The 16,467-nt window shown below is 35.9% G+C and overlaps 1 protein-coding gene across 1 annotated transcript; it reads right to left on the minus strand.

The window, feature by feature from the left end:
• Window positions 1-4,470: 4,470 nt before the first annotated feature.
• LOC145165486 (aluminum-activated malate transporter 14-like) lies at window positions 4,471-9,603 on the minus strand. The gene is made up of 6 exons (XM_079084227.1): window positions 9,209-9,603; window positions 8,940-9,080; window positions 8,564-8,839; window positions 8,342-8,466; window positions 8,088-8,231; window positions 4,471-5,360 (listed from the first exon to the last, which is right to left on the minus strand). The coding sequence occupies exons 1-6, from the start codon at window positions 9,456-9,458 to the stop codon at window positions 4,764-4,766; spliced, it is 1,533 nt and encodes a 510-aa protein (XP_078940353.1). The 5' UTR covers window positions 9,459-9,603; the 3' UTR covers window positions 4,471-4,763.
• Window positions 9,604-16,467: the final 6,864 nt, after the last annotated feature.

Raw genomic sequence — 16,467 nt, forward strand, 5'->3', positions numbered from 1 at the left:
TCCTCCTCCAAACTTTTTTGAATCAGACTTCGAAAATTTGCTTTTCTTGCTGGAACCTGAAGTTCCTTCAAACTTTCTCTTATCACCAACTTCAACTTTGCTGGCGGTTCTTCCCTTGATGATGTCCTCAACAGACTTGGCAGCCCAAATAGCTTCCTCTAGAGTAGGTGCCTGGCGTACTGGCACTGCGTACTCCCATGGAAGTCCCTTTGCGTATCGGTCTACCTTTGTCAGCTCATCTGGGACGATGTGCAAAGCAAACTCCATTTTGTCTGTGAAGGCGTTTGTGTAATCGCCAACTGACATGCTGCCTTTCGTCAATGTCAGGAACTTGTTCTCCAACTCCAACAGATTTTGGGCCGAGCAGAACTTGCGCTTGAACTGCACCAAGAATTCTGCCCATGTCAATTGCAGTGGTTCATTAGGGCTTAGGGTCTTCCCCAGAGTGTTCCACCAACGAACAGCCCCACCCCTAAACTGTCGTACTGCAAACGTGGTCTGCAGCTTGCCCTTGCAACCACACGTCATGAAGGCCAGCTCCATTTCAGAGATCCAATCCATGACTCCGATCGGATCCTCCTTTCCAGTGAAGGTCGATGGTTTGCAAGTCAAAAAGTCCTTGTACTTGCATCCCAGTCCATTATTCCCTCCATCTTGGTTGTTTTGTCGAACTATCGGTGGTTTGTCTTGACCAATAATCCCACTAAAGTTCTCTCCTTCAGACTGCCCTCCATTAACTTCGGGCTCTTCCATCTGAATTGACAGTTCTTCACGATTCTGTCGAAGCAGACGCCTCGTTTCTTCCATTTGACGATCCAACATAGTTTGAATCATCACTTGCACTCCAGCCATAGTCATTGGCTCAGGTGCTGCTGCTGCAACAACTACTTGTTCGATCACAGGTATTTGATTCCTGTTTTCGTCAGCATTCCCAACTCCACTTCTTGTCCTCACCATTGTTGCTCTATACACCGAATAAGGTGAAATTAGATCCTCATTCACGATAGATATTCAAATCATCCTTATTACTCCAAACGATTACATGCTAGTTCTAATACCGTCGTTATACGCTTAGAATCCTAAACACATAAGGTTTCCAGATCCGGTTGGCAACAAACCATATATCCGAACAAATAATATCATATATGGCAACATTTAACATTTAGCACATAAAATCATTTTACGCAACTTTCCTAAAATAAAAAAAAGTGCTCGTGTCTAAAATATGACAGTCACTCATCTCATAATCTTCACTTAGCATTCTAAGTTTAAGTCTAGAAATCCTACAAATTCCTAGTTCGCTTAAACTAATGCTCTGATACCAACTGTGACATCCCCAAAATCACGGCCAGAAAATACCGGTTTCATTTATGCTTTTAAAATAATTTCAGAGTAAATCCATTGACTTAAAAGAGTTGCAGAATTTGTCCCCAAAAACATTACATGATAAAATAAGGTTTATCAAAGCATTTCTTAAAGAAATGTATTTTCATTATATATCAAAACTCGGGATGTCATGTTCCGATACAGACACAAAAGCATAAACAATAAAACATAGACCTTACACAGTTTATAAAACTACTGGTCTATAAACAAAAACATCTTCACAAGTTCTCCAACTTATGCTCTCGCGCCACTACCTGTAATACAAAGAAACTGAGTGGGTCAGGCTTGGGAGTCTAGTGAGCATATACGGTTTTCAACCCACAATAAATAATTATATTTAATTCCACCAACCAACAATAACCTGATTACCCATTCCCGTTATCCTCACTTTACGTCCCTAAAACAACAACTATCACAAGGGACCAAATCTAGGATTTTCATCGGGACGGACAATACTGCAAAGGGGTTTCCTCAGCAATGAATGTCCTAAGGCAACCATGAGGGGGATAGAATACAGCAAATGAACACCCAAGTTCACCAACACCTACAGGTTATGAGCCTGCCAGCATTCCACAGGACAGTCTAGAAAGAGTCTATGGTCGTCATCCATATTCTGCTGAATGACTAGATCACAATCACATCGAGGCCTCTCATCAGTTTATCACACATCAACTATCTACGCAAGTTCTACCCAACATTTTTGTAGATAAAAACATACACATGCATTCAAATGCAACTTAAAAACTGATACGATACTCATTCAATACTCGTTCCAAGTAAACAGATAACATACATATACACGTATATTTATACACACATATCACGTATTCTATAGGAGATACTTCATATCTATGTGTTAGAAGAAAATGAATATACACTCACTTGATCAGAAGATGATCGGACAGCACCTCGTCTATTAAAATAATCTTTTCCGATAAAACCGGGATGCTTTCTTGAAAACCGGGCTTCTCACGGGCAGAGTTTCGGCTCGGAAACTTTACTTCTCGAGATCTTCGGGGCTTCGGGACTTGCTTCGGGTCTCGGGAATGATACCGGGGCTTCGGGATATTTCTTGCACGCAAAACAAGGTAAAAACGCGAGAGAAGGAAAGAAAATGAGCAAAGAAACTCGGCAGCCTCGACTTCCTTTTATAGGGGCTGGAACCTCCGATTACGTTGGGCGTAATCCTAGGTACGTTGGGCGTACGTGACGTCACTGCATGCGTATGGTACTCGAGTGAGGTCAGGTGACGTAGCTGAGGCGGTTCCAGGTACGCTGGGCGTACTCCATTACGCTCGGCGTAACTCGATTAAGCAAACTTCAAACTTGCGTAACTTTCGCATACGAGCTCCGTTTTCGACGTTCTTTATATCCACGCGTAGGTGAGACTATACTCTACAACTTACATTTAGGCTCAGTCGGCTAATTTTGAATTTATTTTTATTATTTATTTTTAGTAGGCCGGGACAGGAAAACTCTGTTAGAAAATCATAACTCCTTCGTCTGACGTCCGTTTTCGTCTGTCTTTCCGTCGTTGCACTACTATCGATGAGATCTTCGATTCTCATTTAGAAAGTTTGGCTAAATATCGCTCGATCCCATATTCGAACTTCGGGCTGTACACCGCTAAGTCGAAACTACGGAAAATCATAACTTCCTCATACGAAGTCAGATTTGGGCATTCTTTTCATGCACGCTCTCGGCTTAACGTAATCTACGACTTTCGTTTAGATCACTAAGGCTAAATATCGCTCTATCGATATTTCACTATTTACGTCACGTAGTGTCGTACCGGTTCTGTCGCGAAACTTCGACAAATCATAACTTCTTCGTTATAACTCGGATTTCAGCATTCTTTATATATTCAGAAACCTCGTCACGACCACTACGTCTTCATGCATCGATATTGGGTTTATCTAAAATTTCATTTTCACGCTTATTTTTATTCTTAATTCATTTAAGCCACACAATTAAACAATTAAGCATAAAACACATAATACTCAAATAATACATTTCTATTATTTCAAAATGGGTTACAAAGGTTAACCTAGACTATTACATTGCTATTAATGACAAGCCCAGAAACACGGGCGTTACAGTGGTTAATAGCGATAAAAGTGGTGTGGCTCGATGATTCTTCTGTTCTCAGCAGCAAACAGGTGGTAGAGATGACGGTGGTTTAATGGTGGTTTCCGGTAGGATGGTTTTTCTTTTTGTGTTGTTTGTATTTTTTGGGGCGGTTTTCATCATTTTATAGTGCGATTTGTATTTTTTATGTACTATTTTTTGGTGCGTTTTTGACTATTTTTTGATGCGGTTTTATAACCGCACCATTAAATGAGGGTATTTTTTGATGCGATATTTGTTAGTGCGGTTCAATAACCGCATCAAATAATTATTTTAATTGCATCAACAAATCGTTTCTGTACTAGTGAATGAAAGAAAGTGGGGTAGTGATGGAGTAAATAAACTTAATTGTAAGGCTTTCACCCTGTGAACGTTGAAAGGTAATGTGGCTTGCAACCCAAGTTCAATGTATATATTAAAGAGTAAATTATACGAATCCCCCTTATGGTTTAGGGAAATTTGCGTATTTGGTTCCTAACTTATTTTTTTAATTCGGAAGGTCCTTTGTGTTTGTTTTTGTTACGCGCTTGGTCCATGTCTTACCTAAAAAGACTATTTTTCCCTTGAGTTTTTAATTTATTTAAATAAACACACCCCCAACCCCACCCCTCACCTTACCTTACCTACCCTACTATTTTTCCCTATTTAAATAATAGTCTTTTTAGATAAGACAGAGACCAAAGGTCTAACAAAAACAAATAGGAGTGACCAAGCGCGTAACAAAAACAAACATTAGGGACCTTCCAAGTTAAAAAAATAAATTAGGAACCAAACGCGTAAATTACCCCAAACCATAGGGACCATTCGTGTAATTTACTCTATATTAAATTAATGTTAGGCAAAATTTACTTTTGTAGAATATTGACCGGGGATCATATAACATCTAGATGCAATAATATAAACTTTCTTACTTGATTAGATTGTATAATTTAATTAATTCATATTCGCACAACAATAAAAACATCGAAGCCACCCAATTTTATTAATTCAAATTCGTCTTTACAATGAAACCACCAAAAGCGATCAAAACTACATTTTCTTTACAGTTTTGGTGGCATCGAACAATCAAGATTATTATTTTAAGATATATGTGGAGTCTTTGATTTTTTTTTCTCTAAAAGAGTATTTATATAAGCCGAGTGAATCCAACATATATAGACATTTATTTATAGGATTGTGTCCTACCGATGTGAGATACACTAACACTCGTATTCATACCAACAATTCAAATGACCATTATGCCCTTCAACTCACTCCGTAGAGGCAAAATTAGGAAGATTAATCTCCCTTTTCGCTCTCGTGTCAATATCTAAAATCACATTGTCACCATGTTTAAACTCTTTAAAACAAGCCACCCTCCCCAATTCTTCAACTTCCTCAATCACAAGATCAAGTCTAGCGACTAACTCAACCAATAAGGCCACAAAAGCAGCAATTGGTAGCGCTTCAGAAAAGTCCAAGCTTGTGATCGCAAACTTACTTAATGTTGGCCTCAAAACCCTCCTCTCACCCTCAGAAACCCCCTTGGTTTTCCTATCTATAGAGGTAGGTGCGTCTGTGTTTATGCTTGATAAATGGTTTTCAAACTTATGTCTCTCTGTTGACGCAAGTGTGGATAGCATTTCGGACGTGTTGTAAGGGGTATTTGTACCGACAAAGAGTCTTGGTTGGGACTTTAAAGCTGTGTCGAGGTCTTGCAGTGCTTGGCGAAGCGACTCGGTAAGGAGTTCTGGCGAGCAGTGTTGCCGATTTCTTAAGCTACATGCAAGCTCCATTAGGGATTTTGTTACTTTTGATGCAAGGCAAATGCATGGATCCTTGAATAGGAGTCTAACTGATCTTGGAGTCTGAAAAATTAAACCAAAATACATTATCAAATTATCATCATCGTCAAAGCAACTGATGAATAAAATAATAACATTTAAATTTATGAAATTCTTGATTTTTTTCAAAAGAATCATAAAGACAAATGAGAGACCCCATTACCCCAACATATATACAAAAGTGAATGTGATTGTGTCTAAACTCCAACGATAACAATCATAGATGCCTTGATAAATATTGTTAGTTCTTTATAATAAAAGGTTAATCCATTTGTCGGCCGCCACAAATTGCACTATGAAGAAAAGTAATAGCAATTAGCAACTACAATAACATGATCCCTTTTGATACTGGTGTCGCAATATTTAAATAACAAAAATCACCCTTACCATTCATGGAGTGTTTTGGTAGACCTAGTAAACATGTTGTGTCGTATCGTGTCAAGGCTCAGACCAGGAAGGGGGCATGATGGATGCAGGGGCAGTTTTGTATAAGTGTCTGTAGTGGCACCGACAATGTCTGACTTGTTTGTACGCAATGCAAAACAAAATCGAATTTTTTATCTACTATCACACCATTACTTATATTTCTCGTGTCACCCCTACTATGAAATCATATGTCCACCCGTGGTTGGACGACCGTGCAGGGCTATAAGAACTTAGGCCCCAATTTAATATCAATCGGTATTTAATAATAACTAGGAAAATGTCAGTGCGTTACACGGGTCATTCTTTTTAGAAATAGTTAAAGGGCAGAAGAATAGTATAGACGAAAATGACAAAGAATAAAGAAAATGGGTTGGATTTAGCAACTTTTTAGAAAAATTGTGGCGAACGTCTGAATTTTAAAAGGTTCAGGTTGATAATAGAAGATCAAAAAAGTATTAAAATAGAAGAATGTTGGAAAATGGGAGACTAAACTGTAAATAGATTAAAGACGAATATAACAAAGAATAAAGAAAAGAGGTTGTAAAGAAGTAAAAGTAAAAGTTTAGTGGCAACAATGTAAAAAAATAAAAGTGAAGTGGCAAAATTATGAACATGTGAGAAAAGTCATAAATGAATCTTTTTAGAAAAAAAAATAAAGGAGACGAAAATGATAAAAAAAAAATAAAGAAAAAAAAGTTGTAAAAAACTAAAAGTGAAAGTTTAGTGGCAACAGTATAAAAAAGTAAAAAGTGAAGTGACAAAACTATGAAGGGGTGTTTCGTTTTCCTTTTAAAATGACTTTTGGGCGTTTAACTTTTCCAAAATGTCATAAAAGTCCAAAATATATTTGGCAATGGAAAAGTTCTTTTAAAACAATTTTTTGCCACGAACAAAAAGAAGCATTTTCAAAAGTTATAAAATCTCATTTTTTGTGACTTTTGTCTTTTAACTTTTAAAAGTTTTTAAAGACAAGTCAAACACATTTTATACACATCATTTTAGAAAAAATTGGTTTTACAAAAAGTCCTTTTATAAAAAAGAACTTTTAAGTTTAAAAAGGAATCCCAAACATATCGGAAGTGGGAATGGCTCCTGTTGAAACGTCCCATGACCTTTAATATATATATATATATATATATATATATATATATATATATATATATATATATATATATATATATATATATATATATATAGGTTTAGGTTCTATGGAAAACAAAAAACCCTAAAAATGCATAAAAAAAATACTTAGAGATCACATAACTTTTTTTTGAATTTTTTTTATAAAAAATTGCAGCTTTTTATTAAAATTCGCTGAAAAAAAAATCAATTTTTTTTATATAAAAAAAATTCAAATTTTTTTTTCAGCGAATTTCTTTAAAAACCTGCGATTTTTTCATAAAAAATGTCAAAAAAAAATTTGTGATCTCTAGGTATTTTTTATGCATTTTTATGATTTTTGGGGGTTTTTTTAGGGTTTTTTTGTTTTCCAAAGAACTCTTCCCTATATATATATATATATATATATATATATATATATATATATATATATATATATATATATATATATATATTGTTTAAGCTTTGACATAGAAAAATAATTATAAATTTACGTATTTTACTTTACCTTAATTCACTTGGTAAGAAGTCTTTTTATTTTTATTTTTATTTTTATTATTATTTTTTTTTTGTACAACCCGAGTTCAAGCCTTGCAATTGCTTTTTTTCCCTGTCTTTACTTTGCCTTTTATAATGTATATATTAAAGTTATGTTTTATAAAAAATCAAAGAAATAATAACACATGGTAGGTAGGGGAGATGGTTTAAATGTTTGATTTTATTAGAATGTCATTGATTTGGACATTCTTCTATTTTTATTTAAAATTCATTTGAAATCATTTATATATAAATCTAATTCTCATACAATAATAATAATTTGTAATAGAATACTTTAACTTTTGTTTAGGATTTCGAGTTCGTCTATTGCCAAGGGTCTTCGAAAAAATATTAACTTAGATTTAATTATTATATAAATTTTGGTAATTTAAAGGGGTTTTGTCCCGGGACCCAATTACGTAGGACCGGCCGTGATCGTGACTGGTTTAAAAGGCTTAATTCTAACCTTATGCGTTATCCAACCACATGGATATTAATTATACTGGTATATTTTAGCAGATTTAATTTGTTTAGCAAGGTGTAAATAAAAAGATTGATACATTATTGATAAATGAATAAATTATTCATTATTTAACGCTATACAAAATAAGAAATTATTCATTCGGCTTTTACACATAGCATTTTAATGGAAAGTAAAAACGTACTCACTCGTATTTCGGTTTGTAAACTTCCACGAAGAGCAACAACTCCGTACCCAAAATGACGAAGAACGCTTCCTATTTTCACGTATTGTTGCCCCGGAAATTTGTGGCACTGCCACGTGTATCTCGGTTCCCAACTTGCATGGAGCGCCTGCCCGTATATCAACATTAATAAGTTAATATCTTCACTTACCTCATTAAATAAAACTTTTGCATTAATTTAAAAATTATTTAAGAATTTTTTTTTTAAAAAAAACTTACCAGCGTGTCATCTGTCGATTTGGATTCCAAAACCGCCTTATAATTCTCATAAATCTGATCCTCCGATATCATCTCATCTCTTTCTACATTCCGTTCTTCTTCACTGAAGTACTTAGTGACGCAAGCTACATTTTGTTTACAGATAAAACATGTACAAATAAGTAATTTTTTAAACAAAGGATAGCAAATATTTTGAAATTTATTGCGTGTATATATATATACCTTCGATCGATTTTGCTAGTCCTTCAATTTTGGAAACTGTGTGATTATGGAGATCTTCTCCGGACCAATTTGGGAAGATGAAGAGACTCATCAGAATGCAAATCCCAGAACCGACCCCAATCATATACGTCCGCCCTTCGGCTAGTTTCAGAAGAGACTCATCCACACGATAACTCGATACAGTGATCAAGTTGAACGTCAACAGGAATACTATAACACCGTAATCATAATTCTGTTTTATTTTGGGGAAAAATCTCAAAAATGTAGTCAATGTGCCTGTGAAAAATGAAACGAAATAGTTTCACAACTCCATATTGTGGCATTAAATGAAACTACAAATACGAAGCGATTCTTTGTTTATTTGTATTTTTATTACCAATAAAGAAAATCGAAGCTCCAATGAAAACAGCACGAAAAACATTTCCATTTCCTCGTGCTATAAACTCGAATAAGAAAGCTAACGATGCTGCTAACATCGTCCCAAACCCTCGATTTAATCCTTTGCATAAAGTCGCTCCTATCAAATTAAATATAGTACAATTTAAGTAGATATTATATATATATATATATATATATATATATATATATATATATATATATATATATATATAAGTACGTGTTTGTGTACGTATATATATAACTTACCAGCAGTGAATTCGAGAACAACGATGACAGTTATGACTGCCCAAATCGCGTTTTGGTCGACCCCTTTGAACAATGGCTCCATTAGGTATAATAAGGACACTAAGGTTAAAGAAAACCCGACTTTGAGAGCGTGGATTGCCCTTCTCGGATCATCTCGACCCACTTTCCATATTTCGCCACATAAGGAAACCAGAAATCGTTTCATCTTCTGGATCAAAGTAGGTTTCTCGTTTAAAGTATCCATAGTCATGTCCTACTTCGCATTCAAGATTTCTCGCGATAAAAAACTTACGTCGACTTAGGAGATATATTTTAAGCAGTATATGATACCCTGAAACTGTTGTTGTATTTATAGGCGTTCTGTGTGGAAGACAGATGATTTGTGAACGTTTACATGTTCTTCCCTTGAAAGTGATATAGAATTTAGACAAATTGAAAGTGATATAGAATTTAGACAAAAACTGTAAAAATAGTCCATGTATTTAGTTAAAAAAAATTGTATTTTTTCCAAAAAGATTCCAAACTTTTTATTTTATCGTGGTTTTAGTCCGGTCTTTTTTAAAAGAATATTTAAAATAATGAAGTTATCCTTTACAATTTCATTTTTCATTTTCCTTTTATTATAATAATTAAAAAAAAAAGCGAAATATAAATATTAACACCTCCCATCCTCATTTTCTACCGGATTCTACTATTCATCATATCTTCCTACTTTCATCGTATGATTTGATTTTGAAGTACTTCATCTCTGATCATTTTCACTCATGGACTTATACAAATGGTTTATATCACAAGATCGATTCATTATCTCCTTGAAAATTTCTAAATTACAATCCTTTGTTGATTTCGATATTTAGGGTTTTTGTTCATCATTGTGTTCTTCAATTTATCTACTTTGATCCAAAAATATATGCTGATGATGATGATTTGTGTTTGGCGATTGTGTGGGATATATATGGTCGAATCGATGGTTAATTTCAATCGAATATGATTTCTCGTTAGGTGATGCAAATTTTTTTGATCAAAATGTGTATCAAAGGTTTTCGATGAATTGGGTTTTGATGATGCTTCGATTCAGGCTGATAAGATATCGATTGGAGTATCTTTCGATTCTTTATTGATTCGAAAAAATATGAAGTTGTTTTGAAACAGGTTGTATGGCCAAATTGAATGTATTCAAGTCTGAATGTTCAATCATTTACTGTGTTTTGATGATGAGCATGTTTTGAAGAAATTTCGATCGGGAATTGGTTCAGTTCCCTTGAAAGAGATATAAATGGATCAAATTTGGTTATACGATCAAAGATGTTAAGATTTATGGAGTCTTGAACAAATTGACAAGTTCCTAAGAGTTCAAGGGCCATAAATGTAACTTGACAAATTAAACAATTGAATTGTTTAATATTTGTTTATTGGACGGTGAGTGGACGGCAAAAGTATTAATTGTTTAATGGAATCCATGTGCAATTTTGTTTCGGCCGTAACATGTGAATGGAAGAAAATTCAAATGGTGACTGGTCAAACAAAACGACTCCTCTCTCAGTATATATATGTGCGATGTAACTCTTTGTATTTGTGCCGAGTGATATTACCATTTGTAATCTTATAATGAGTTAATATAAAATCTAGTTGCGCCCGTGGACGTAGGATTTACACCGAATCCGAACCACGTAAAATCCTTGTGTTCCTTCTTGCTTTATTTCCTTCGTGTGTTTGTGTGTGTGATAGTGTTTCCGCTGCGTGTACCCGGTCCGGTTCCTAACAACTGGTATCAGAGCTAGATTAGCGAGGTTTGGAGGGTACGATCGTTTTTTTATCACGCACGAGTGTACCTGATTTGTATCTTGTTTGTCATAATGGCTGAAGACAAGGTGGTAATCGAAAAGTTCAACGGTTCTGCTTTTAGCTGGTGGAAAATGCAATTAGAAGCATTACTATGTCAGAAAGACTTGGACGTGGTACTCGGAGACAAACCGGAGAAAATTGAAAAAGCTGCTGAAGATGCGTGGAACTCAAAGGACAAGAAAGCCAAGGCGGTTATTACATTGTCGTTAACGAAGAGCGTTGCTTTCAACATCATGAATGAAACCACGGCGCGTGGTATGATGGAGGCTCTGTCAAATATGTATGAGAAACCATCGGCGGCTAACAAGGTGTTCTTGATGAAGGAACTGTTCACTACAAGGATGAATGAGGAAGGCTCAGTTACGGTTCACATTAACAATCTAAATTCAATTCTGTCCAGATTATCATCTGTGGGAATTAAATTTGATAATGAGACTCAAGCTTCGCTGCTACTAGCTTCTCTACCTGATAGCTGGTCCGGAACAGTTACTGCTGTTACGAGTTCCGTGGGGACCAATGGTATGACTTTTGAAGGGGTTAGAGATTTGGTTCTTGGCGAAGATATCAGACGCAAGAATCAAGGTGGATCTTCTTCTTCTGAGTTATTAAATATCGGAAGAGGGAGAGGGAATAGCAGGACTAGTGGGAGCAGTGGGAGTCGGGGAAAAAGTTCTTCTAGAACTTTGAAGAATGTGAAATGTTGGAACTGTCAAGAAGTGGGACATGTTAAGAGTCAATGTCAAAAGAAAGAATTGAACATTGCTGGTGCTGAGAGTGTGTCTGAGGATGATGCATTGTTACTCAGTATGGAAAGTTCTGTGGACTCTTGGGTCATGGATTCAGGGGCTTCGTTTCACGCCATGGACAACGGGGAAACGATGGTGAATCTAAAAGAAGGAGATTTTGGAAAGGTACGTTTGGCAAATGACAAGATGCTTCAGGTAACGGGCATGGGAGATATTGATCTAGTTACTTCATTAGGAACTACATGGAGCCTGAAGAATGTCAGGGTTATTCCGGAGCTGAAGAAAAAATTGATTTCTGTTGGTCAGCTGGATAAACAAGGACTGGAAGTAAGGTTTGGTGGTGGTAAATGGATGGTGGTCAATGGTAATTCGGTGATTGCTCAAGGTTTGAAGCGTGGGTCATTATATATGGTTGAGGTACCTGCTGAGGGAAGTATGACCGTCCCTGTTAAGCAAGACAAAATCTGGTTCGCTAAATCTACGGCTAAGAGAGTTCATTTTGCAAACATGAATTCTGGAGCCAAAGAGATGTTAGCTGAACGAGTTCGAAAGTCTAAACCATTCAGGGGATTCTGTGACAGTGGGAGCACGTGACGTGTTTCGGGTACAGTTACAAAGAGCCGTTGGGTTTTGAAGACTAAGACTGAAAAATTCTCTCCTGTTGAATGTTTGCAAAGTTGGGAGAGTGTTAGTGGTCCTCGGTGTATCTCTGGATCCGGTGGAGTGTCCAAACCAGTTGAGACAGAGGATGAGTCGGTGGTGGGATTAGCCACGGCTGAGTTGGAGCTAGTGGGAGCTTCAACTGGCCCTTCTAGTAATTGATGATGAGGGGCGGCTGCAACTAGAGAAATCAGACTAAGTTTTAGCTTGTTCATTGGAACTGGAAGCCTAAAAGGACTTGGTTGTTTTTTAAGATTACTGGAATAATTGAGAGTTGAATGGCGGAGAAAAGCTAAAGTTGTTCAAGCCTCCAAGTGGGAGATTGTTAAGATTTATGGAGTCTTGAACAAATTGACAGGTTCCTAAGAGTTCAAGGGCCATAAATGTAACTTGACAAATTAAACAATTGAATTGTTTAATATTTGTTTATTGGACGGTGAGTGGACGGCAAAAGTATTAATTGTTTAATGGAATCCATGTGCAATTTTGTTTCGGCCGTAACATGTGAATGGAAGAAAATTCAAATGGTGGCTGGTCAAACAAAACGACTCCTCTCTCAGTATATATATGTGCGATGTAACTCTTTGTATTTGTGCCGAGTGATATTACCATTTGTAATCTTATAATGAGTTAATATAAAATCTAGTTGCGCCCGTGGACGTAGGATTTACACCGAATCCGAACCACGTAAAATCCTTGTGTTCCTTCTTGCTTTATTTCCTTCGTGTGTTTGTGTGTGTGATAGTGTTTCCGCTGCGTGTACCCGGTCCGGTTCCTAACAAAAGATTGTTTCAATTTCATTATGATAGAGCCTTGAATCATGCTGGAATGAAGATGGCACGAATCTGAATTAAGTTTTGATGTTTCATAAGATGTGCTAAAAAGATGAATCGAAATGATGTTTTCGTTCGTACTTGTTACTGAACGAAGATGATGGTTTCATTCGTATTTTGATGCGGCGGCGACGACGATTGCGTCTCTCCTTCTCCGACGACAGCGTCAAGCTACAAACGTCGGAGTTCAGTAACATTGTCGTCTTCGTTCATTAGTCTGATCTGAACTCTGATGGTGTTGGAAACTTGAGACCCAGACGGAGTTCAACAACATCGTCCAACCCATCTCGCCGATGAGGTAACATATTTAGGGTTTTGTATGTTAAAAAGTTGTTGTGGAACTTGTGGTGTTGATCGGTGATGAAGAGAGAATGGTGGCAAAAATGACATGGAGGTCGGCTGTCACACCCCCGAACCGGAACGACGGAAACGTCCGGGGTTCGGTGACTTAATCTTGTAATATCATAACAGTGTAAATAATTGAATCAAGACAACATCATCATCACACATACAATAATACAACCGTCATTGTTTACATCAGTGTGTTGGTTTACAAATTACATTCCAAAATATAAGTGTATGATGATAACAAAAATACAACAAAAATCCATGAGTTCTTGAAGACCAACCTGCTTAACGATTCCCTGAGAATACAAGTTATTTTGAAAACGGTCAACATATATAATGTTTGTGAGTTCATAAGCATATTTGTATGAAAAGTTTGTATCACTTTGTAAACACCAGAAAATCCGATATTTTTTGTAAAAATGGTTGAACATTTTGTATCAAATCTTGTATTAAAGCATGTGTGTTTTCTGTTTGAAAATGTGAAAGAAAGTATTATGTGAACATCCAATATTTTATGTTGTAAGTAGAAGGTAATGCGTAATGTAAGTTTCCCAGAAAATCCGATATTCTCTGCGTGTAAAAGTGTTGTAGTCTTAAAACCCTAAGACCGGAAAATAGTGTTTGTATAAGATTGTAACTGCAGATATATATATATATATATATATATATATATATATATATATATATATATATATATATATATATATATATATGTATTCCGTAAATTTTACAGCGGAGTTAATTTCTATGTGAGTCGTTATAACCATGTTTGATATGATTGAGCTGCTTGTCATGACATTTTTCAGGCGTCGCTTGTTTAAGGTAAGACATTTGTCACCCTAGACTGGCCTAGTCTAGCTGTAGCGAACAGCTCAGGTGCAGGGCTGTCAACCCCGTATAGATTTATACACAAACTCTCTCTCTCCCTCCAGGAGACTCTGGTTATAACTACATGACTGAAGGTTGTACACTAGGTAGGTACGAATGAAAGAACGTCTCACAAGAGCCTTAACTATGTTTACGCGAATATTGTAACACATTATTGAATGTTTTAAATAATGTTTCTGTGCATGTATTTAGGTTACAAGGCCCAATGTGTAGCTACATGAATGAATGAGGCCGAATAAGCATGAAATGAGTATACAAGGTCCGTCAAGCATGTAGATGGGTTAACAAGGCCCAATAAACATGTAAGGAGTATACAGGACCTATCAAACATGTAAATGGGTCACTAAGGCCCAATAACATGTAGTCAAAGTATCAGGCCCAATAAGCATGTAGATGGGTCACTAAGGCCCAATAAACATGTAATGAATATATAAGGCCTAATAAGCATGTAAATCGACCACAAAGGCCCAATAACATGAAAATGGGTAAACAAGGCCCAATATAAGTGAGAATGATGTAATTAGCTCGTTTGTTATTATATTGTTTGTTTTAGCCCAATTATTTACCAAAATGACATAAAAGGCCCACTTTTTGTAAAAATGACATTCTTGGCCCATTAAGCCGAAAATTTACCATTAAGGCACATTTTTGGTAAAAATGACACTTTAGGCCCATTTAAGATCGAAAGTTTACTTTTAAGGGCTTATTTGGTATAAAATGACATTTTTGACCCACTTTTTAATAGGAATGATGTTTTTGGCCCAAATTTCAAGGAAATGACATATTCAGCCCATTTAGCCGAAAATTTTCATTTTTTTGGCCCATGTTTGTTTAAAATCACAATTTAGTCCATAAAAAGTCAATGATTACCTTTTTAGGCCCATGAAACCATGAGTTACTAAATAAGACCCATTCTTGTGAAACTTGACATATTTAGCCCATTAAAACCGTGAAGGCCCAAATAGAAGCCCATTTGTGAAAATTTACACTTTTGGACCCTTTAAAACCATGATTATCATAAAGATCCACTTTTATTTAAAAATGACTCTTTTGGTCCTCTCAAAACCGTGAGTTAACATAAGAACCTCACTTTTTTTTGTTTATTTTGTCAAATATGGCCCTTTATACGATTTTATCTAGTTTTCAAACATTTTTAGCATGTTTAATCCTTTCCACTTCATAGTAAGTCGCATAAGATGATTTAGTTTGCAAACATCACCAAGTATGGTAGATTATTTCGAGTTTAGTAGAGATCTAGCATGTTTTCATAACATAATCACAACATATAACATGAAAACACACACATACATGCATAAATACATAGATCTAACACAAAGCAACTTGTATCCTCCCCCGAAACATAGTAAAAACCAAAAACAAGGGGGTATGAACTCACATTGGGAGATGGATTCGGTTTTTGAAGAAGTGAAGAAGATGTTTTCGGCCTACCTTGCTTCTTGGGGAGATTTTCGATTCCTTGAGAGTTCTAGGAGCATGGATCACGAATGGAGTGTTTATGAGTGAAGGATTTATCATAAAATGAAGTTAAACACCTTGATTAGAAAGTAGCTTACCAAGAATGATGATCTTTGATGAAGTGTTCTTGAACACACACACAAGCATACACGAATTTGGAGAGGGAAAAATGAGAATTTTTTGAGAGTTTAGAGAGAATTTTTGTGTGTTTGAAGTTTGAATGGAGAGTGGAGGGTGGAGAGTGGGCCGAGAATAAGGAGAGGGAAGAGAGAAGTGAGAAAATATGTTGTATGGAAGTATGAGATTGTCTAGATAAATGATGTGTATTATGCCTAGTTGTATGGGGGATATTAGTGAGGTGTCAAGCCTTAATCCTTTCATTTGTTTTTCTTTTTTTATAGATATATATAAACCGAGAATGAGAGGGAGAAAAAGATTGGGTATTGGGCTTGAATACAAACCG

Source organism: Lactuca virosa, chromosome 3, assembly GCF_052849685.1.
Source record: "Lactuca virosa cultivar CGN04683 chromosome 3, Lactuca_virosa_CGN04683_v6, whole genome shotgun sequence".
In the NCBI taxonomy this organism is placed as follows: Eukaryota; Viridiplantae; Streptophyta; class Magnoliopsida; order Asterales; family Asteraceae; genus Lactuca; species Lactuca virosa.

Bases quoted from the DNA above. Each gene is read 5' to 3' on its own strand.
- LOC145165486 (XM_079084227.1), bottom strand. From the start codon at position 9,458: ATGACTATGGATACTTTAAACGAGAAACCTACTTTGATCCAGAAGATG. The intron at 9,081-9,208 runs GTAAGTTATATA...TTAATTTGATAG, and splicing joins TGTTCTCGAATTCACTGCTG to GAGCGACTTTATGCAAAGGA. The intron at 5,361-8,087 runs GTGAGTACGTTT...TTAATTTTTCAG, and splicing joins GTTTACAAACCGAAATACGA to ACTCCAAGATCAGTTAGACT.